This window comes from Microtus oregoni, unplaced genomic scaffold (genome assembly GCF_018167655.1).
Source record: "Microtus oregoni isolate MIOR12 unplaced genomic scaffold, Mior012 000023F_ref0000262, whole genome shotgun sequence".
In the NCBI taxonomy this organism is placed as follows: Eukaryota; Metazoa; Chordata; class Mammalia; order Rodentia; family Cricetidae; genus Microtus; species Microtus oregoni.
Window position 1 is genome coordinate 29,315,555 of NW_024543082.1, and position 23,697 is coordinate 29,339,251.

A 23,697-nucleotide genomic window follows, 5' to 3' on the forward strand; every position below is an offset into this window, starting at 1 on the left:
CGTGAAGCCAGTCATTGGCTAGCAGACTCCTACATAGTAAGAGAAGACTGAATGTTAGGTCCACCTTGCCCAACTCGAAATCTAGTTCCATTGGCACAGCTGCAAATAACACAGCTGAACCATTTTAAGAGATAAGGCTGTGTCAGGTCTTAGAGAACCTGGCTACTCTGTTTCTGACAACTTTCTTAACATTTCTTTCTCAAATTGAGCATGAAGAAGTGTGTCACAAATGCACAAAATAGACACAGGGTGCACCCCCCCCCCCCAAAAAAAGTCAGCGATCCATCCACATCCTGAGCTAGGACCTGGGTTTGACAAGCACATTCCAGGATCTTGAATTAGCACAGGCGTTGACCCCATATGGCAGCCCATAAGCCTACTTTAGGGTGACAGCTACGTGCTGCCTTTGCTGGCTGGCCTTACAAAAACCCAGTCCCGGTGGTCGCGAAATTCTTGGAATTCTCACTTCATTGGGGCATCGCTTACCAAAGCGCACGCGCGCACAGACCACAGCCTGGGCGCCTGGCAGTAGCCCTTGAGGTTGAAGGCGCCAAACGCGGCTCCCCAGGAGATCACCATCTTGCTACCACTCAGGGTTGTGGTGGGAGAGGCCCTGAGCACTTAGCCTGTGCAGGCGCCCGGGACCTTTAAGGGGCGGAGCTGTGAAGGGAGACTCTGCTTCTGCCCGCCCCCAGGCCCGACCTCCAGCGGCTACTGCAGGCAGCGGGCCGGGAGCCCGGGGCTGGAAGCTAAGAGGAAGCGCCTGGCCCCGTACTTCCCTGCCGCGCTTGGGGAGAGGCCGCCTCTGTCCTGCATTCCAGTTCCAGGTGCGCAGTGCTCTATTCGGCACCCAGACCGGTTCCCGCCGCCCTACTCGCGGTCTCTGCCTCTCAGCCCCCGGACCCCACGCCCCTGCGCCCCTGCGGATGTCCTGAGTCGCCACCCGTTCTCTCCGCGCCCCGGGGCCACGGCTGCTCGGGGAAGTCGGGGCGCGCGCGCTGGGTATGCGCCGTCAGCATGGGCTCGTGGCTCGGCGAGGTACAGTGGCTCATCCTGGTGTCCCTCTTCGTGGCGGCCCTGGGCACGGTGGGCCTGTACTTGGCGCAATGGACGCTGGCCAGGGCGCGACCCCCGCCCCGGCGGCGGGCGGAGCCGGACGAGCGACGGCGCCGGGAGTCGGACACGCTCCTGTCCTGGATACTGACACTGGATAGCTGGGAGAGCCAGTGGCAAATGGCCTGGGTGACCGCCCTGAACTACGAGGCCCAAAGAAGAGGGGTGAGTTCCTAGGAGGGCGTGGTGTTTAAGTTTGAGGGGGGCATCAGAAAGAGCCCAGTCGATTGGAGGCCGGCACAGGCACCCGAGGAAAGGCATTCCATCCCTGAAGTTAGGACCAGGGAGAGTGCAACACCAGCAAAGGGGAATCCACAACGTGACTGTTTGATACACTGAACATCAGTGGCTCCCTAGTGTGGGCAGTTTGTGGGAAAATTGCCCAGAGGACCTGAGCCCACCCAGCTGGTTCCTGGTGGATTCTGGGTGGACATTTATTGATTTTGAACCTGATAAATGAATAACTGTGATCCAGATGTTTCCATGTTGAATTTGTTGCACTATGCCTAGAGCTTCTCAATTTAAAAGGGCTTGCATTTCTGAGCATATTGCAGAATAGTGACCATTTGTTGAGATCTCACTGTTTGCCATATGTGGCCCTGGGGACTGTAAGTGCCTCTTCCACTCCCAAATCAGCATGGCATCTTCACCATCATGAAACTGGGGAAACTGATGTCTGGAAGGTTAGAGTTGCACAGTCTTTGGTTGTTGGACCCAGGATGTGGACCCAAAATGTGCTGACCTCACACCTTGGGTTTATTACCTAGCTCTGTGCCTCACACTCTTGTGGTTGTTTCTTTAGTTATTAATTGCTTGCTGACTTATTTTTACTTTTAAGAGATGTTAGTGTCAAGTTCCTGGCGTCTACAATTTGGAGGCATTCCACAGGGAAATTAGGAGTTTGGTGGGACAGAGCTGGCACCTGTCAGCATTGCATCTGTCCCTCGACTTCAGGTACACAGGCACCCACACCTGCTGTGCAGCCCAGTGGATACTTAGACACAGTGAATACTACAGTGTTTAGTCATTGTCGTGGCTGAGCCTGTCCACTTTCAGAATATTTCACAGTGGGCCCTGAGCCAAGATTTTGTGCCATGGCCTTGGTGCATGTGGCCATGGAACAAAAAACAAAAAAAACCAAAAAAAAAAAAAAGGAAGGAAGGAAAGAAGGAAGAAAAAGGAAAAAAGTTTTAAGTATAAATGAGCACAAATTCAACAGTACAAGAGACTTTGCTCTGGACTCTTGGAAAACGATTTTTGGCTACAAAAGCTACAAACTTAGTTGACATCTTCTTGATACCTAGAATAGGTGCCCAGTCATCGGAGCTGGACCTTTACCCAGGGTCAGCATGCAAGCTGTGTCCTCGTATGTAGGCGTAAACACCATCCCACCATGAAGCTGCTGTCACTGACCCCCATTTGATTTGGTGTCAGAAGCCTGGCTTCAACAAGAACACTGAGTTGCCTGAGCTGATGCCAGTCTTGGCCTCTTTCTCTTGTAGGGTGCTATTGGATGTTTTGGTTAATGATCTGTAGGAGGTGGACACTAGTGGCCCAGAGTCAGTGACCCTCCCTTCCGTGAATCTTGGATGTTCTATTTCCTGTCATTTCTTTTTTGGCTTCATAAGATATGATCATGTTCTCAGGGTTCTTTGTGCCTGGAGGATTGACTAGAAAGGAGAGGAAGCCCCTCCTTAGCACTGGGCTTGGTTGGGCAAGTGAATTCCCATGGTTACCTGTAACCCTGGCCTTTGTGGTTGGGGAGGACATGGGGGGAGTGCTGGAAAGACACTGGCTTGTTTTCATGGTCCTGTCTCCTCTCTACTCTTTGCCAAATTTAGCCATTTATCCTAGGAGAGCCCCTGCCTAAAAGTGCCAGTACTGTATTAGGTTCAGGCTCAAAGTAACTGGTGGCTCCTGCTGGGGTTTTGTGTGCACCTTTGCACGGAATTGGTGTTGGAATATCTCTTGGCACAGTCTTTGTTCTAGCTGATTGGCAGCTGCCAGGGAATGCTGCTTGATTGAATTCAAATGGAGGGTTTGGAACTCAGTCATTTACCTCTCTACCACACCCCAGTGTCTTGGACTTTTGCTGTTGTTACAGTTATGTTACGCAGGGAACAGATGCTGGCATTTATACTAGTAAGAGCCTGACCCCAGCGGCCAACCCTGCTGGAGTTTCTCCCTGCTCTCCCCTGCCTTTGAATGCCACTAATCCCTGATTGTGGCTGACATTCCCAGACTGCTTTAGGCATAGACAGCCACATTTTAGAGGTCCCCTACCCCCACTCTGTCCTGAAATCTCTTTGCCCTAGCCAGAGTGACAACTCATATTTGGAAGTCAACCAATACTTGCTCTGTCATTGGTGGAGTGGAATGGAGAGACACTAGTAATATTTGATCATGTCCAGCATCTCCTATGACAAGGGAAACCTTCCACCAAGTGGGAGGAACAGTAACCTACCCCAGTCTAGCTTTTACCCTAGATTTGTCTTTGTGTGTGTCCTGTGTGTGCAGTTGCACATGCACTAGCATGTGTTCATGTGGTGACCAGAAGACCACCTCAAAGACACTATTCACTTTGTCTTTTTGAGACAGAGTCTCTGATTGGCTTAGAGATCACTGATTCAGTTAGGCTGCAAGCCCCTGTCTCCACTTCTACAGTTCTGGGATCACAGCCACCCTCGTCCTCCACACCTAACTAGTTCCCTGGGTTCTAGGAATCGAACTCAGATCCACGTGCTTACACAGCAAGCATTTTCTTACTGAGCTATCGTCCTAACCTCATCATAATTGTTTTAAAATGGAAAGGGACTCTAAACTTTTCTGCCCAACTCCCCCTCTAGAAGTAAGGAGCTGAAGCCAGGCTAGCTCAAGGTCAGCCTGGACCCTGGTCTGGCTTCTTCATGGTCCTGTCTCACCTACTGCCTTGCTTGTGGGAAACGAACTCATCCCTGAGCCCCAACTGTTTCTTCTGAATGAGGTGCAGTGAGGAGGGCCTGAGTGATGGAGCTAAATCTCTGTGATACAAGGACTAAGCCGTGACTCGTGGTGGCTTCTTTGTGCTCTTGTAAGTGTAGCTGGGCCAGTTCCAACCCAGAAATAGTTTATAGGGTGATTCGTTGGGTGGGAAAGAGGGGAATCTATCATGTCCCAGACGCTGGTCAGCAGTTTTCCAGTGTGTAGGGATTATGGGAGTTGTTGGAAATACCCTTCCTGCTTCTGTACCACAGTGCCGCATTCACAAGAAGGACTTGGGTTAGCTGAAGAGTAGAGAATAGGAAATACTTTCCTCCCCTTGGGTGAGAAGCCACTGTGCACCCCTGTCTCTAAGCCATCTGTCAGCCAGAGTTTCGCTGTGCCCAGCAACACGTCCAGCTGGTAGTTTTTTTTTTTTTTTTAAATATTTATTTATTATGCATACAATATTCTGTCTGTGTGCATGCCTGCAGGCCAGAAGAGGGCGCCAGACCTCTTTACAGATGGTTGTGAGCCACCATGTGGTTGCTGGGAATTGAACTCAGGACCTTTGGAAGAACAGGCAGTGCTCTTAACCACTGAGCCATCTCTCCAGCCCCAGCTGGTAGTTTTAATGTTAATCTTGCTTCTCCAATGAGTCTGATATTACAGAAACCCACACTATTGATGGGGCTGATGGAGCCAGAGGACCCAGGAAGTCTTGTATTATCTGAAGGTAGCTGCTCAGGTGAACGCTGTGGCTGTCCTTCAGTCACATGAATGCTTTGGCTTGTGGTAATAATCAGTTACACCAGTGATGACTCATTCCCCTACACCACCCAAGATTACCTACGGTTGCTGTTTCACAGCCCCGGCTTGGGATGCCATCATGCTGGTGGCAGGAGTGCTTCCCTTCCACCCTGATGCTCTGTGTAGCACATGCTGGTCTCAGTCCATGTTCTGCTGCTGGTGTTATGGGCTTCTCTGGTGTTTCCTCCCTGCCCTCAACTGGCAGTGACTCTAGATTAGAAAGATTCTCAGATCTGTTCATTTCTGTAATCCTTCAATCCATGATTTCTTCCAAAAAATGCCCTAACACAAGTGAGTAAGATGAGGATGGGTAGTCAGTGTGAACTTAGAACATGTTCTGAATAGCACTGACTTCTCTGAGATTCTGTAACTTGCATGTAAATAATAGCCAGTCACTGCAGTCTTCCCCTCACCTAAGGACTTTCAAGTTGTACTTACAGAAACCAATGGCAGAAGCTGTGCAAAGCAAGGCTGATAGTGAGACTCTGACAGTCACTCCAAGTAAGGGCCCTGGGTCATCTTGTTCTTTCCACTGAGAAGAAAAATGGGCTTGGGGCAACTCTGAACTCTGCCTTGCCCCTGCACCCCAGTGTACACTCTCTCTTTTTAAACTCAGACACTCAGGCTTCTTCCCAGTTCAAGGGTCTTCTCACAGGGCATCCCCGAGTCCCTTATGTGTGCATCTCTTTTCTCCTTACTTAACTTCTTGAAATCACAGAAGTGCCTGAGTCCTCTTCTGTAAGGATGTTGCCCCACTCCACACACTCCGCAGTCTGCACTTATTCCCCTCTTGATTACTTGTGCCTCCAACTGTTCTCTGCATTGTGAGCCTAGGCAGAGCTTGGGTCTGTCCACACAGAGGCGGACGTCTTGCCTAGCTCAGAAGTGTCTGAGAGCAAGCCCTGTGCACGAACGGCGTAATGACAGTCACCATGATGTCTGGATGCTGACCTCAGACTTGGGAGCCAAAAGGCCCCAAGAAGAACAACAGGCTGTTTAATGTGCTCTGTTGTAGCATTCTGAAGAACAGAAATGGAAAGGAAGCTAGCCTGTGACTGTGCAGATCTCCAGAGTGAAGCCCAGGACAAGTGCCAGTGGAACTGATCTTTGTACTCGGCTGTGCTCCCAAAAGACAGGAATTCAGGAAAGAGTGGGTGTCTTATCCACACCAACCAAAATCAGCCAAAGCTAACCCCAACCCCCTTCTGGTGGCTGAGGAAGGATGAGGGCTCCTCAACCATATGGAAGATAGGTGTGAGCCACTGTTGGAGTTTGAGTCCCAACTCTGTACTCACTAGCTATGTGATCTTGGACAAGTCTGGTTTCTCTTTATTTCTGCAGAAGGGAGTGACGTAGAGATTCGTGAGCTTGTGTGAACAATGCCTGGCATATCGAGGGTCAGGGCTGCTCTTTTGTAAGCTCTCACTTGAGAGCTGTTTGACTTGCTTTTGGATTTGTAGAAAAGTTGGAAAAATAATTGAGTTTCTATGTGTTTCTCACCCAGCATCCCGTAACTATCGGTCAATGATTAGAGCAGAATTGCTGTTGGCACAGGATTGTAATAACTTAAAACTGGAGAAATTTAGTTAGAATAAGGGGTTAACAGTGTAACTACAACCAAACATGCAATAAAATTAACTTTGTATAGAATAGGTGTTAACCTAGGCACAGTTACATTACCAACTGGAACTACTGTAGCTACAATGAAAAATAAAGTGAAATTAACATTGTAACAGTACAAGACATTAACATTATCACAATCCCTTTAATAAGAAAACATAGTATTCCTTAATCTCAGCAGCTTCCTCTGTGCATCATCTTATTGCTCAAGGTCCTTGCGGGTCTCTTATGACCCTTAATTGATACTTCTTAGTCTCCCACAGTCGGTAATGGTTCCTCATTCTATCTTGTTATTAATGAACTTGATAAGATGGAGTATTGTTGACTGTTATTTTGCTGAGAATCTGTCTGCTTTTCGCTGCTGTTGTGTTGAGGCTGTACATACAGAAACAGTACCCCATGACTGTTTAGTACTGAGGTGTTTATGGTATTGGTGTAACTTGCACTGGGAAGGTAGGTCCTGTGAGATGCTTTTGTGCCTTATGTCTCCACATGTGGTTGTAGTTACCATGACTTGGGAGATGGATGTTTCTGCTCTCAATTTAGTGTCCTTAGTGTGGCTTACCAGCAACAATTGCCTCCATGGTGTTTCCTTAATAGTGATTTGCTATTTCTTCCTTTATGTTATTAACTAAACCTCTACTGAGAGAGGCAATGACCATTTCTCCATGTATATTTAACTGGTTGCATACATCACTGTGGAGTTGTGTTTTGTTTGTCCTTTATATTGTTCTATGGGTCCTAACCCTGTACCATTACTGTTACTCTGCTGCCTAAATTGCTGCTGTGTTTTTTCTAGCCAGCTGTGTTCTTCATCAGTTCACACTTGTTTCTTTTCTTGCTTTATGGTTTCACAAGACCGTGTGTGTGTGTGTGTGTGTGTGTGTGTGTGTGTGCGCGCGCGCGCGCGTGCGTGTGTGTTGCTCATCTTGTATTTTCTCTTCCTCTGACCCTGGAAATTTCAGTTCCATTTATTGGAAAAGGATTTAGAGCTGAGGATGTAGAGTTTGGGTATGCATACCACTGCTCAGCTCTGAGTATTTTAGATCCTTCAGCAGAGCTGTGGGCATGAAAACATGTGTTTTTTCATGTCTATCAGTATTCTCATGTCTATCAGTTTTTTCATGTCTATCAGTTTCATGTCTATCAGTTTTTTCATGTCTATCAGTGACTTCTAAGTCACGAGAACATATCAGTACTCTTCTTTTTAGTTCAGCATCAGGGTTCAACTTAGTCTCCTATCTTCTGCTGTGTGGATGTATGAGTCCCCCACCCTCGTGTGTATGTTTGTGTGTGCCAATGGAGAATCTCAGCTGTCACTCCTCAGATGCCATCTACCTTGTTTTTTTTTTGTTTTTTTTTTAAATATGTATTTATTTATTTATTTGTTATGTATACAATATTCTGTCTATGTGTATGCCTGCTGGCCAGAAGAGGCATTACAGGTGGTTGTGAGCCACCATGTGGTTGCTGGGAATTGAACTCAGGACCTTTGGAAGAGCAGGCAATGCTCTTAACCACTGAGCCATCTCTCCAGCCCCAATCTACCTTGTTTTTTGAGACAGAATCTATCATTGGCCTAGAACTCATTGTCAGACTTTAGTAACTTCCTGTATCTGCTAGCCCAACCTCTCTTACTGGGATTGTGAGCAAGCATTAATACACCTGACTGCTTAGGCACTAGGGATGCAATTCAGGTACTCAGTTTGCACAGCAAGTGTTTTACTCTCTGAGATATCAGTCCCTTCTTCACTTTAGGTTTTTTTTTTGCTTGGACAGTTATGTGATCATATTGCTAACGCTGTGCTGGATTACAGGTTCTGTGCACAGTCAGGATGGTCTTCTGAATGTTCTTAATATCCATCCTCATACTCACTTTGAGTGGTTCTGTAGTTCATGTGTCATGCTAGGCTTCCTTGTGAGTGTTTGTTTTTCTATCTAGTTTCTTCCACATCTTTGTTTAAATGTGCTTGTAGCTAAGCCTGCTGACTTGAGTTCAGTCACTGGAACCCACTTTGTGGAAGAGAATTAACCCTTTCAGGTTGTCCTCTGACCTCCACATGCATTCTGAGGCATGCACATACCCTCTCTTACACTATATATATGAAAATAAAATACTAAGGGAAAAAAATCAAACTGGAGAGAAGACTCAAGGGTGAAGATGCTTACCACCATGCATGATGCCCAGAATTCAACCCCTGGAACTCACATGGAGGACTTCTCCAAATGCGCTAAATATTAAAATTAACCACCCCTCTTCCCAGGGCCCTGGGATGTTACTGCTGCCACATGCAATATTCCTTTTTCGAGACAGGGTTTCTCTGTGGTTTTGGAGCCTGTCCTGGAACTAGCTCTTGTAGACCAGGCTGGCCTCGAACTCACAGAGATCCGCCTGCCTCTGCCTCCCGAGTGCTGGGATTAAAGGCGTGCGCCACCACCGCCCGGCTTCCTATTTGAAATTCTTGAACCAGACGTGTTCTTGATGTCTGATTCTGAAATATTTTCATATGCATACTTAGATAACTTGGGGATGGGATCTGAGCCTAAATATGAATTTCTCTTCTGTTTCATATGTACTTTAAAGAGTGTGCATGGTGTCCGGGCCAGCAAATACTGAAGGTGATTTGACACAGATTTAAACAGTCCTGGGCTTGAACCAAAGCTTTATGGTGTGGCGTTTTCCACTTGTGGCCCCGTGACTGAGCATCTGCTTCAATCATTCTGTTCTGGATTTTCCCCTCATTGCCCAGAGCCACAGTTCTAATCACCGAGGCGCTGTAGCATGCATGGGTCAGGGTCCAGGGTCACCCACCTCACTTCTCAGTTTTTTTGTTTGTTGTGTCAGTATATGTGTTTGTAAGGGTATGTGTGTGAATGTATGTTTTCTGGTAGTTTCTACATGAGGTTTTCCTCATGTGTGTTCAGAGTCTTTTTTTTGTTCGGGGCAGATGACTGTGGACTGGTGTTGCTAGTCTTGGGCAGAACGTCAGCAGTGCAGGAATTGGTTGAAAGCTGTGGGCTCGCTCTACTCCAGAGTCCACAGGAGGTGGGTGGATTATAGGTAGAAAGGTAGTCTTCCCCATCCTTGTTTTAACTTACAATGTATGTCCTTTGTAAGGGTATACCTTGACATTAAAGAGCTTTTCAAGGTTTTGCCCAGAAGGCACCACAAGAAGGAGTATCCACCCTACCTGCCCTGCTGTGGCTCTGGGGCAGCGTCTGTGTCCAGGTGGAAGGAAGGCATCCCTGTGCTTCTCAGCTTCTCTGGGATGCTCTGTTCTGCTGGCTTACCTCAGCATCTCAGCACCCTGCTAATGGCACCTGCTTGGCACTGGCCTCTGTACCACAAGGTCAGCTCATAGTGCAGTGGTTTCAGCAGGTTCATAGGGTCCTTAGCCAGCTGCTCCCACCAACGCCAGTTCAAATCCCAGACTCAGCCAGCACAGCCTGGATGGAGATGGTGACTTCATCCCTCCTGCCATGTAGAGTTTACCACTTCTCATGATGTTTAAGGAGTGAGGTAGGTGCTGTTAGCACAGGGTAAGGTTCTAAATCCTAAATAAAAATGAACTATGTATCTTATGCTTGACTTTGATGTCTGGAAATTCTTTTTTTTTTTCCTTTTATTTTATATGCATTGCTGTGAGGGTGTCAGATCCCCTGCAACTGGATCTGTAGACAGTTGTGAGCTGCCATGTGGGTGCTGGGAATTGAACCCGGGTCCTCTGGAAGAGCAGTCAGTGCTCTTAACCACTGAGCCATCTCTCCAGCCCCCGATCTCTGGGAATTCTTAAGAAATAGGGAGAGAGTTATGTCACTGCTCTTCTGCACTAGGCCTGCCCGAGCACCTTTGGTCCCCTTACATGTCAGTTCTGTCTCCTGTCTTTCCTCATATCCGTATAGGAAACTAGCTAACTGCCATGGAGTCCTGACTTACACATAGGGCAGCAGCTTCTTGTCCCTCAGTCAGAACTTTAGACAGGAAAGTCTATCTAACAGGAGAAGGTAAAGAAGGTTTCAATCTAAGGGCATCTTGGTATGTAAGCTGGGACTTTCCAGAAATCTCATTTTAAAGAGGATAGTCCTTGGCTTGCTATCCAAACCCATATTTACTTTTATAAAGTATTGATTTTACTGCCTTATAGTCACATTGACATATATATATATATATATATATATATATATATATATACACTTACATACAGACATTACATACATACATGCATACACCCGAACCAGGAGAAGATGAGCTGTGTGTTTTGGAGATTTGAAAAACAAAACAAAACAAAACAGGGTCTCGTGTAGTTCAGGCTGCCATTAAACTGAATATATAGCTAAAAATGTCCTTGAACTTTGGGTCTTTCTTCCTCCAGCTCTTTTGTGCTAGGATTTCAGAGATGACAGTAGAATCTAAAGCTTCATGTATGCTGGATAAGAACTTTGCCAGCTGAGCTATATCCTCAGCCCTCACTTGGAAATGTTTAACTTGTTAGACTGCTCCACCCCGGACAAAAGGAGAGCTGGCTCAGTGAATAAACCGCTTGCTGTACGAGCATGAGGATCTGAGTTTGAGTCCCCAAAACCCGTATAAAAATCGTGTGTGGTAGCATGTGTCTTTATAATCTTAGAGTGAGATAAGAGGCAGGAGAATATCCGGAAGTTCATTGGCAGCCAGCCTGGTGTGTGTAGACTGTCTCAAACAAGGATGGACAAAGGTGAGGACTGACAATTCGGACTGTGACCGGAATGTGCATGCATTCACATACACAGATGTTTACATACACACTAATAAACATACATACCCGAAAAGAAATAAATAAAAAATAAGAGAGACACAGCCATCCCTGGAGAATGCATGACTGTGCGGCAAAGACGGAGGACACAGCCAGCAGACAGGCTCCTTTCCAGCCAGCAGTGTTCTGTGCCATTTCACATCCCAGAGAGATACCAGGCCCTGGGTTTCTGCCCAGCAGTGGAAGAGGAGAGGGAGATGGCAGTGCCTCTACAACCTCATAACGCAGGAGAGGTAATTCCCTCCATCCAGAGAAGAGCACTTCCTTAGTAAGGAGGAGACATAGCTGACTCACAGCCTGCCCTGGGGCTGCACTTCTCTCCCATCCTCAGTCTTGGGACTCAGCATGATGCTTCATTGCGTTATCTTTGAGTCATTTGTCCTCTCCATCCTTCCCTCATCACAGGGTCCTACTTGCCCAAGTGCTGGGCCAGTCCAGCATTGGCTGGTTCTCAAGGGTGTAAACCTACTGATACTTAACCATTGCTAGCATGTTCTGTTACAGGTTGTTTTTGTTTTTTTAATTTTGTAGCAAGTGTATATTTGAAAATAAAACCCAGGGTTCATTTATGCATTTGTCCTCACATAGCTTCTCTCTTCCAGGGCCCACTGCATCTCTCTTTCCAGCCGAACCCACAGCCCCAGTCCTTGCATCTGACAGTTAGAGAAGTCTCCAGTGTGGTCAAGTCAAACCAGGAGAAGGTGAGCTGGGTGTTTGAACTATGCCATCTTTCCCTGCATGCTGAGTGAATGCCAAGCTGGAGGTGAGCTAGGTGCTTTGCTTCAGAATTACTGAAAATACAGAACCATTATTCTGGGGAGAAATGGTCAGCCTATCATTTTTTAAAAGTCTGCACATAAGAGAATATCATTCAGCAGCGAGATGGACAGAAGCACAAACACATGTGCATACTGGAAAACATGTTACTGGGGGCGGGAGATAGAGTTCAGTAGGGAACAGGATTGCCTAGCATACATGAAGCCCTGCGTTTGATCCCTAGCATATAAATTAGGTATGGTAGTGCATACCTGTAATCCTAATATTCAGAAAGTAGGGGCAGGAAGATCAGAAGTTCAAGGTCATCCTCACCTACATAGTAAGTTCCAAGCCAAACTGGGCTCCACAAGACCTTGTCTCAAAAGAAAACAAACGTCATGCCACATGCATCCATTTATCTTTATAATTACACACACACACACACCACACGCGCGCACACACACACACTCGCATGCACACACACACATGCGCGCACGCACACACAAACACACGCACACACAAACACACGCACGCACACACACACACCACACGCGCGCACACAAACACACACTCGCATGCACACACACATTTATGTGATTCCATTTATCTGAAATGCCCACAACAGATAAGAGATGCCATGACCTGGTGTGTGGAATGACCTGGTGGGCACTGGAGTGGTTCCCAAGAGGCAGAGGGTTTGTCGGTGGTGATTGCTGCCCAGCTACAAATGTGTTGAAAGCATTTGAGTGTATTACTCTAAAAGGCCGAATTTTATGGCCTCTCAGTAAGGCTTGTGTGCGTGCATGCGTGTGTGTGTGTGTGTGTGTGTGCATGCACGCATGTATGTGTGCATGTGTGTGTGTGTGCATGTGTGCATGTGTGCGTGCATGCGAGTGTGTGTGTGTTTGTGTGCGCGCGTATGGTGTGTGTGTGTGCATGCGAGTGTGTGTTTGTGTGCGCGTGTGTGGTGTGTGTGCGTGCGTGTGTTTGTGTGTGTGCGTGCGTGCATGTGTGTGTGCGTGCGCGCATGTGTGTGTGCATGTGAGTGTGTGTTTGTGTGCGCGCGTGTGGTGTGTGTGTGCATGCGAGTGTGTGTGTGTGCGCGCGTGTGTGGTGTGTGTGCATGCGACTGTGTGTGTGCGTGCGTGTGGTGTGTGTGTGTGTGTGTAATCAGCCATGCAAGGCAGTTTTTGAGCCAGTGAGGTGTGGAATAGAATTAGTCCTATTGCTCAGAGGTTATAAGCCAGATGCATACATGAGACTGACCAGAAAGTCTAAGGAGACCTCAAAACTGAGTCCAAGAAATATCATTAACTTTAGCCTGCTGTATTCACATTACCATCTTGTATTTACTGCCTTATTACTAATGATTATTATCATTAATACTATCCATTTTATTTCCTTGGACCCTAAATGTGCCCCATGACAAAAATGACTTATCTGCCTAATAGTCAGCTTATCTTCCCAACTCAGAAACCTTCCCCACATGGGTGGTGGGACATCCTTGCCACTGTGGTTCCCATGGCCATCAGATGGGAAAGTTTTCTTATGAGAGGAAAAGGGACCCTATCAGTGCCATTCATTACAACTCTTCAAAGTGTACTACTGTATACATAAAAAGAATATGGATTCGGGCTAGAGAGCTGGCTCAGCAGTTGAGAGTGCTTGCTGTTGGCAGAGGACCAAAGTTTGATCCCCAGCACTCAAACTGAGCAACTCACAACTTCCTGTAAGCATAGCTCCAGGGCTCTGACGCCCTCATATGGCCCCAAGGATAGGTACACACACACAAATAAAACAAAAGTAAAACAACAACAACAACAAAAAACTTGTTAAAAATAAGAATCTCCTCCCTGCTGTTACCTTGGTCTTTTAAACTGTTCTAACAGTTTAGCTTATGCTTGTAGGTCATATTATACTTATGTGATTCTGTATCTATATAAAAATTTAGGAACCACAAATTAGAGAACTAGGAAATATTTACTCTTCTGAGTCTGGCTTAATGAGATTCTGTCTATTTGTGCCCATTTCCCCATAATTGATATGGCTTTATTTTTCTTAATGGCTGAAAGTAATTCCATGTGTATCTAAACCACATTTTCTTTATGCATCCCTCTGTTGTTGGACATCTAAGTTGGTTTTATGCCTTAGCTATAGTGAATACTGCTGTAGAAACTTTGGTATGCAGTGTCTTTGTGACGAGAACATATTTTTTAGGCTGTGACATAGACAATGGTCCTGTCGTCTGTCCTTGCTTCCCACCCACAGTGGTGACCGTCCTGAATTTAGGCTAGTTTCTTCCTTCCCAGTCTGCTGTGTATTCCTCACCCCTGCGTGTGAAAGACCAGCATTTGCAGATCTATACTCATTTTATTTTCAAGTTTAATGTACAAGGCACGTTTAGCAGACAGCTTGGAGGGAATCTCAGGTTGGAAGAGAGTGCTACCATCCCTTAGCCCCACATATCTTTGTCACCTTCACAGCAAGGATTGTTTGTATTTATTAACTCCTATAAACTTACTATGCATACTCTAAAGTATGCCAATATTTCTCTTCATGGAACTTGAAATTCATCTGATTGGTTACAGCTTTGTTTCCTTAGCTGTCCTGGGTCAGGCTCTGAACAAGCCAGGCTTGTCTATCCCTCTTGCTTGACTGTCATTAGGGTTAGGATCTTGTAGAATCAGATTTATTTATTCCTCTTTCTTGGCTAGATAAATAGCTTGCTTCCTTTTCCCACAGGCATGAGTGACAGGTGCCCCAGGGGCCTGGTTGTTTTCCCAACTTCCCAGGTGCACATTCAAGTTGCCAGGTTGGGGGTGGACTAGGTGGGTCCAAGATATTCTGTTTAAAATTGGCCAGACGCTCCCACATTGATTGCTGTGGTGTTACGCCGTCAACCCAAGGAAGGTCTTATCCTTACAACCCTTGCTAATACAGAAGTCACGTGTCCATGCTACCCCCTTGGTGAGTTCAGAGAACTCTCTGGAAGATACTACAGTAGCAGAAGGAACTGAAACCTGTGGCAGACATTGGAATATAGAAGCTGACAGTCTGTGCAGTTGGTAAGGACAGAGGTAGATGACCCTGTAGCCACCTTCACAGGGTAGAAACTGAGACCTATAGAGCAGAGGGCCCAACTTTCCTGACACTTTTTTGGGAAGTGAATGCTCCAGCAGCCAGCACTGTCTCTGTCCGTGACAGATGAGGAGTGTACTTCTGGGGAGGTGGGCTGCTTGTGTTTGTTTTTTCTGAAACTGCCAAGTCTGAGGGGCAGCGGAGTAGTGCTGGAGCTGTCCTGACACCTGAGAAGGGAAGGAGTCCAGATCCAAGGTCTTCATATTGCCAAAAAAGCAGCGTAGGGAAGTGGGTAGGTGAATGCAGTCCTATTAGTCACTGGGGTGCATGTTCAACCTTTGGGTAAATAGTGTTTGTACATCCTGCTCAGAATAATGTCATTCACCATAGACAAAAGGGAAAAGTGGTCCAAGCTGCGTGAATACATCAGTATGGACAAAGAGTATTACTTGGCCTCAAATGAAGGAAATACTGACATATCCTTCAAGATGTGTGAGGACCTTTTGCGAAGTTGAGCTATAAAAGAACAAATACTACAGAGATATTAGTGAGGCTCTGGGTGTGGTCCATAGAGTCAAGGGCACAAGCAGAAAGGGAGATGGGGGTGGGAGGTGGTAGGAGGAACTGAGCACAGAGTTCATATTTTGTGTGACAGACCTTCTAAAGAAATGGTTGACAGCGATGTGTCCAAATGCTGTTCTCTGAGGTCAAGTGGGCTGGCCAGGCAGGTAGGCAGACCTCCTCTTTACTCCCAGAGTGGTTGCCCTCTGTTGATTACTGGCTATGGGTGTAGGAAGGGTGGGACTTTGTCTTTGGAGCCCCGTAGTGACTCTAAGCTATCCTTAACCTGTGCTCACCTATGGGAGTCTGTGTGTGTGTGTGTAGGAGGGAATGGGGGGACTAGAAGAGTGTGTGTACACTTATGTGTATGTGGAAGAGGTGGCTGGGATGCTGTGTGTGTGTGTTATCTTCCTGAGCTTCTGGGAGGGTAAGACCCTTCATGTGCTTGGTTTCTGTATGTGGCATTTTAATTTTGGACAGATGCCATGGCCAGCCATAACAAACCCACTTTTAGAAAGGTCTGGGGCCAGAAAATAAGCTTTTCTCGTAACGTGTCTCAGTTTGGACATTATTTAACTCCCCCAGTAGATGAAGACCTGGGATTGAGTGTAGCTTCGCTGTATTCTTCTTGTCCATTCCCTGTAGGGTTCAAGTTTCCAGTGAAGTCTTTGTCAGTTTTCCCACAGTCTCCCTGCTGTGCAGAATTCTTGAGAACTCGAGGACCCCAAGTCCATGGCGTATAGAATTGAAAACGTTTGATTCCAAGAGTGATTAAAAGCCTTTCCCTGCCAGCTTCCTCCATGACTTCAGGGGGTTTTCGTTGTTGTTTGCTTTCATCATTTTAACATGGCCTAAATGTTAAATCTTAAATGTTATCATGTGCTAAGGAAAGGACAGATCCTCCCAAGCCCAGCTTGTTCCATGGTTTAATATCTTCTCCCAGCTGAATAAAAGTAAGGACTGTGTACTTGTAAACTTATACAAAGGGCTTTGAGCTTGGACTTTCTCCTGCAGTCTTTTAAAGACATCTGTGTGTCATGGTCGTTGTCTTTGCAAACATGGGTTCTGCAACCCGCAGTGAAATCTCTCATGGCTTCAACAGAGAACAGTACCAAGGACAGGGGTAAGATTTAGGCCGTGCCCAACCCACTGAGCTTGGAGCAGTCTGGTTCATGTAGGGCACTTTGAACATTGAACATGTGCATTTATCTTAGTGTCACAGACTGGGTATCTTCCCATTCTGACCCTCACAGCTAGAAATTAATGTAACTGGCTGGATTCCAGGCTGAGGCTCACAAGCTGGGCCCTGCTATACACCCCATTTCTGATTGGCAGGGGACAAATTGGGACTTTCCAGGACCCCTTTAGTTCAGCAGATAATTGGAATGGCACACGACACAGAAGCGCAGTTTGTGCTGTTTCCAGTTTTTAAAGCTATAGACAAGTGGAAAATGTGTACATGATGTGTGTGGAGTAGGAATGGTCCCCAGGACCCTTTGAACTTGGCTCCTCCCTGGGAACCCCCTTCTCTGCCTGAACTTGGATGGAGGCTTCAGCACTCTGAATGACTGATTATTGTTTGGCTGCTCATTGATGTGAACCTCCAGTTCCCTGACTTCCCTGACCTCTTAGTCTTTCTGACGAGTCCCATCTGGAAGCTGTCTAGGGACTCCCAGCCACCACTTGTCTCATTAGCCACAAGAGACACTTGCTTATCACCCACAGCAAGCTCTGAGGAGTAGTAGCATTTTCCTGTGGTAGCTCTCTTCAGGGGGCATCCTGTTAGATGAAACTTCCTTTAGGCATAAGCCTGGCCCTGCTGTCAGGCACTGGCATAGACGGGCTGCCATACAGAGATGCTTCCTGGGCCTGGGCTCTGATCTCTGCAGGCTTTCCTCCTTCCTTGGCTAGTCTCAGCATGCACCCACTGGTGATTTCTCCTAGACTTAATTACATACTTATAGAGGAACTAGTTCCTACCTACAGTCTCTTTCCTCACATCCTGGGAGAGGTCTGCTCGAGAGTGTTCCACCCAGGAGACGCAAGGCTCTATTTCCATGCAAGAGTGGCCTAGATCCAGTCCGTCCTCCACAGTGCAACGTAGTCCTCCTATGTCTCTCTGCTGGAACAGAGGCTTCCCTATGTGGTGTCTTGACAATCTAGGTGCAAAACCATACTTCGGCCACCCACTTAGTCACATTCCTTTAACAGGTGGGATGGGTGTTGTTTTAAATGTTATGCAGCCTCTGGCAGAAGAGGAGAAATTCTCAAAAGACACTTGTATCCTTCTTGTCTACTGTCAGCCTAGTGAAACAATGAAGCCCAAAGAATTAAGACTTCTCCAGGAATCCAATGCTCAGGGAAAAGAAAGGCTGAAGCCTGGTGCCAGTTAAAGGAACCTGGCTCTCAGGAAGAGAATTCACGGTGCTGACAAGTTATCAGACTTTCTGCCAGGAGAGACTGAAGCTAAGACAGTGATGGATGAGATAACACCTTGACAGTTGCTTAGCTATAACACACCCTTTGCCCTCTATTTAAACATCACCCTCATGTCAGGACCCTGCAGATAGACTTGGGACCACTGAACCGTTTATTGGTTCCTCTTCCCAATTTGACTACAGTGGATACTTCTTTCTCTGCTTTTATTAGTATTTATCACTTTAATAGGTATATTGGGACATGCAGCTGAGCCAGGATATTAGTTCTGCCAGCCCCAGTTTGTACCCTGAGAACTCTGCCTTAACTTGTGTTTGGGAAACTTACAAGTGCCGGCAGTGGTCACACTTAGAACCAACCTTGAAGATTGCAGATGATGTCACCTTTCTGGATGAAGAGCCTGCTGCCCTGTGATAAACTTCAGTTGACTCAAGCCAAGGTTCCTGATGGTATAAGAACCACCTTAGGCTAAAGTTTTAAATAAAAGTTTGTGTTTGCCCAGCATTCAGGAAAGGCCCAGCCAGGCATCTGGGTTGGGGTGGGGGTGCTTGCTCCTCACTCCAGGCCACAGGGTCTGTGTTTGTCATTTGCAAATCCTTCCCCAGTAAAGGAAGGATTGAAAGCAGGGGCAGGATTCTATAGCGCCCCACAACATCCATACCTGTGGTTGCCTTACGTGTGGTGAGCCCAGGTTGTGTTTCTTTTCATTTGGGCTCATGATACTCCGCTGTTAGAAGACAGGCACAGTGCCAGTGGTTGGAGAGGGAACTGAGACAAGAGAGCAAGTCACTGGACCAAAGAACAGTTTCCAGCTGGTAGCACCCTGGCCACTGTGCACAGTATCCTCTGTGGCTCCTGCACCCACCCACATCCATCAGTAGATTTGAGAAAGGGAGATTGTGAAACCATAGTAACAGTGTAGAAAGTGGGAAGGGCACAGCTACCCAGGGTGTGCAGCCAGTGCTGTGCACTTACGTTTACCTGCATGGCTGTTGTCCTTTGTGTGCTGATATCTACCCCGAGAACATTGTGGTTCCTGCTCTGTCCATTCCTCTCTAGTTTGCAGGACAGTGAATCTGGTGAATCTGTCTTTATTTCTCCTAACAGAAATCTCCATTGATCTTTTTGTTTGCTTTGTATGACTTGAAATTCCAGTCGTGCCATTAACCTGGTATGTATGCTAAAATGCTGTAGGTTGTGCAATTGTTTTGAGGTGGGATCCTTCCCAGGGCAGGTGAAAGCTCCTGCTGGGAGGTCCCACCCTCTGAGTGCCGCTGAAGGAATGTGCTTGTTGGGTGTTGATGTGTGGCGAAATGACCCTTGGGAGCTGCTAGATAAGTTGGTTTATTAGAATATAGAATATCATGAATAGATGATAGAATGACCTGGCCCTCAATAAGAAGTACTAAGTGCCAGCAAGGAAAAGACCCCTTTCCTTTTTTTTTTTTTTTAAATAGGAAACATCTTTTCCATGTCTTTTTATGTAGAGTCCTTGAGGGAGAAACCTTATACACAGATGCTTCTGTGCCAAACCATATTACGTAGTCACAATTCCCCCAACCTGCCTCCTTTTTGTTATATACTATTCTGATATGATCAAAAGCATGCTGGAGTGGGAGTTGGAATCCAGAACCGGTGTGGTTCAGGCACACCCCATCTACCCAGCATGCCTTGGAGTTGGCTGCCACCTTGTTTCCAGAATTTTTCATTTTAGCACCCTAGGAAAGATCCTTATGAAATAAGCCTTCAGATCTATATACTGCAATTCAGTGGGCAAGTAGGATGCCTTCGTTACTTTCCCATCAGTGTGACAGAATACCTGACCAAGGCACCTTAAGGGAGCAAGGGCTTGTTCTACTTATAGTTCAAGAAGATATAGTTCTTCATGTTGGGAAGGCATGGTGGCAGGAGATTGGGGCAGTTGGTCACACCATATCTGCCCTCAGGAAGTAGGTAGAGAAGAATACTGGGTCTCAACTGGCTTTTTCCTGTTTTAGGTCCAGGTGCCCAGCCCATGGGATAGTGCTGACCACGTTCAGATTGGGTCTTCTCACTTCAATAAGCCCAGTCTAGAAACTCCCTCCCGGACATTCCCAGTGGCTTGTCTCCTAAGTGATTCTAAGTCCTGTCAAGTTGACAGTTTGTGTTGACCGTTATACAGGGCGAGTGTGTAGATATGATGGTGGTTAACTCGAGTTTGTTTTGCATTTTAAACTGAGGACCTTCTGTTTCAGAGTAGATGTTGGGTTTGATATCCTCCTCCCATTGTTAAGAATGTTTACAGAGGTGAGAATAGATTACAGAACTGGGAAAGACACCTGATTTGGGAACTGGTGCTAACTGGTCTGTAATCTGGTAGGAAATATACTTTAACGAGAGAGAGATAGCCATGAGCCTCCCATACCCCAAGTAACTGCAATTTCTTGAGGATCTCATGCCTAGGAAAGAAAAGAGTAAAATTCTGATAGCAGCTAGAGGAGGAACTTGCCTCCTGAAAAGGATGTCACACAACTGTCAGGTTACACTAGGGCAGTGATGGGCGAGACGCCACCTCCATCAGGACTGCGTAGCTGTGCATGTCTTTTGTCCTCCGCTTGAACCTAAACCTCCTTTTAGCCCCCACTCCACGTGCAAGACAGACTTGAGGGGTAACTGAACCTCTTTATTTTCCTCTTCACAATATTGCCACACGAATAAATCGTCTTTCTATGCCATTCTGCCGTTTGTTTGACTTACTGAAGATGCCTGGTCTTAGGGCTGCCAGACCCTGCTCTCTGACCTGACAGCCCTGGTAATTCCTTTTTTATTTGGTGCCTCCTTCCTTACAACATGTGAGCCAAGTGAAAAATGCCCCCTAGTAACTCTTTAGATGCATTTTGTCAGCTGTGCCCTAGTTCCTTTGGAGGCAAAATACACGATTTTGAGTTCTAGAATGTTTTGAGAGGAGGTACACCGCAGGTGAGTCGGAAAGGAAAGTGAAACAGTGGTGAGATTTTAAAGGATTTGGGGCTTCCTTGTTGGCAAGCAACAGCAGTAATTTGGGAGGACCTTTGGCAGGAGTCTGGGGTTCCTGTTATACACAAGGCACATCTCCCAGCAGTGTTGTGGGTGTAAGGTCTCGAAGCCAGAGAGAAAGAAGGGAGAGAGGCAGGGAGGGAGGGAGGAAGAGAGGGAGGGGAGGGGAAAGGAGGGAAGGGAGAGAGAAGAAGGAGGGAAGAAAAGAAGAAAGGAAAGAAAGGAAGGAAGAAAGAGAGGAGGTGAACAATAGGCTTTGGCTGCTTTTTGTTTTTTTGGTTTTTTTTGTTTTTTTTGTTTTTTTTTTTTTTGGACAGACTGTGTGACAGGATGGTGCCAGTAACCTATGTCTCTCTTCTTCACCCCTGGAAGCTACACTCTTTCATCCAGGAGTACCCTTGACAGATTCTTCCCCAAGCTGTCACCTGCCTACTGTAGCCGCCTTGATCATTCTTCTCCTTGAAAGAACAGCATTTAGTGGGAGGTATAGTTAGCCTTCTCTTCTGAAATGATGGTGCCATTGAGGCTTCTGTGGGCACTTTGGTGAGAAAAGATCTCAGGACTCGGGCAGATCTGTGGCTCACTTTATTTTTATCTAGGAAGCCATTCCTGGGAGGCAAATGCCGGCTTGAAAATAAATACTAGTGACACTTAACCTTTCAAAAGACACTGCTTTGCTTGGGAGATGTGGCTGCTGGTAAAATGTTTGCCTTTTAAGCATGAGGACTCGAGTTCCATTCCCAGAATTCATATTGTTGTTTTTTGTTTTGTTTTAAATGTTAGACCTGGTGGCATGTGCTTGTAATTCCAGAACTAAGAGGTGGAGACAGGCAGGCCACTGGAACCACTTTCTGTACAGCCTTGCCTAATGGTTGAGCCCTAAGGCTCAGTGAGAGACCTTGTTTCAAAACAGGAAGTAGAAATCTTTTAATCCCAGCACTCAGGAGGCAGAGGCAGGTGTATCTCTGAGAGTTCAAGGTTTAAGTTTCAAGCCAGTCAAGGATACATAGTGAGACGTTGTCTTTAAAATCAAATCAAAACAAAACAAAACAGAAAAACCAGGGTGGGCTGGGAGATGCCTCAGTGGGAAAGTGCCTACCGTGCAATCGTGAGGGCCTGAGTTAAAAAACCCAGAACCTCCTTAAAAGTCAGGTGTGGGAGTGTCCATCTGTAACCCAGTGCTGGGGGCAGATGGGCAGATCCTTGGAGTTTGCAGTCTAGAAGAATTGGTGAGCGTCAGGTTCAGTGAGAGATCCTAGCTCAAAAAATTGGTAGAGAAGCAACTGAGAAGGACAGCAAGCATCAGCCTCTGGCTTTCACACCTGCATGCGTAGGTTAGCACTTCTGCACACATTCATACACCACACATGCAAGCTTGTATGTGTTTATGCACTGACATTTCAGAACACGTGCTTGGAACCCACACCAGAAGGACCTAAAAACTATACTTAGGTCCACATAATGTCACTGAAGGGCTAACTAGAAAGCATCGTTACCACCTAACTAGAAAGCATCGTTACCACCTAACTAGAAAGCATAGTTACCACCTAACTAGAAAGCATAGTTACCACCTAACTAGAAAGCATAGTTACCACCTAACTAGAAAGCATAGTTACCACCTAACTAGAAAGCTCTACAGTCACAACCAGCTCCTCATAGGCCCTAAGGTAGGTGCCAGCTCTGGGCATTCTGAACCTTTGAGATGGCTGGAAAGTTGTCAGGGTCCCTCAAACACGTACAGGATCCTGCTTGTTAGGAATTGTTCCTAACGCAAATTCCCAACCAAGCCAAATCAAAACAAGACAAATTAAGAAATATCCAGGTTTAATGAGAGTCCTGTGCTCGAACACGATCACCAGGAGGAAGGAAAAGGAACCACATGATCCTCTTTTGAGGGTGCACTTTAAGTACCCCCAGGGAGGGATCAGGACCTGGCATGCTGGGATTTGGAGTCCAGACCAATACAGCGCTCAGGCCTGGGGGCTAGGATAGATGAGAGGGGCTGGGGTCTACTCTCCCAACTTAACACTGCTTACGGCTGTTCAGTTGAGCGGCCTAAAAGTGAAGCCCTCTGTAGTTTGGGGATCACCATTAATATAGGTAAAGAAGATTACCAACTGAAAAATCATTTTGTTGTCCTCCATTTGACAAATGAGGCACTGTGGCTCTCGGGTGGCAGAGGTGGAACCCTGGGGAGGGGTTCAGCCCTCATGGCTCTCTGTCCATTGAGAGCTGTTTGATTTGACTAGCACCTCAGAGTCTTGAGGTAAGCAAGGTGTGGTGACCCATGCCTGCTAGCTACTCGGGTGACCAAGGCAAGAGGAGTGTCCTGGGTTTGAGAGGAGCCTGAATTACACAGTGAGCTACAAGCCATGCTGAGCACTCTTAATTTTTTTTAAAAGGTCATGATTAAGAGAGGTGTTGTGACATGAACCTGTAATCCCAGCATTTTCAGCTGAGGCAGAAGGATGGAGAGTTCCGTTGCCTGCCTCAGCTGTGCAGAGAGTTTAGGTTAGCCCGGACTACAGAGTGGGGCCCTGTCTCAAAAAAAAAAAAA

At 46.6% G+C, this 23,697-nt stretch overlaps 1 protein-coding gene across 3 annotated transcripts in view; it reads left to right on the plus strand.

The window, feature by feature from the left end:
* The first annotated feature begins 696 nt into the window (after nt 1-696).
* The window catches only part of C2cd2 (C2 calcium dependent domain containing 2), a 73,221-nt gene continuing 50,220 nt past the window's right edge, over nt 697-23,697 (plus strand). For 2 of the 3 annotated variants that reach the window (XM_041673291.1, XM_041673293.1), the window contains exons 1-2: nt 697-1,278; nt 11,897-11,995. In XM_041673291.1, coding sequence (XP_041529225.1) covers nt 1,018-1,278; nt 11,897-11,995 — 360 coding nt within the window. In that variant the 5' untranslated portion in view covers nt 697-1,017. The remainder of the gene's footprint in view (nt 1,279-11,896; nt 11,996-23,697) is intronic. The other variant, XM_041673292.1, reaches the window with a different exon arrangement.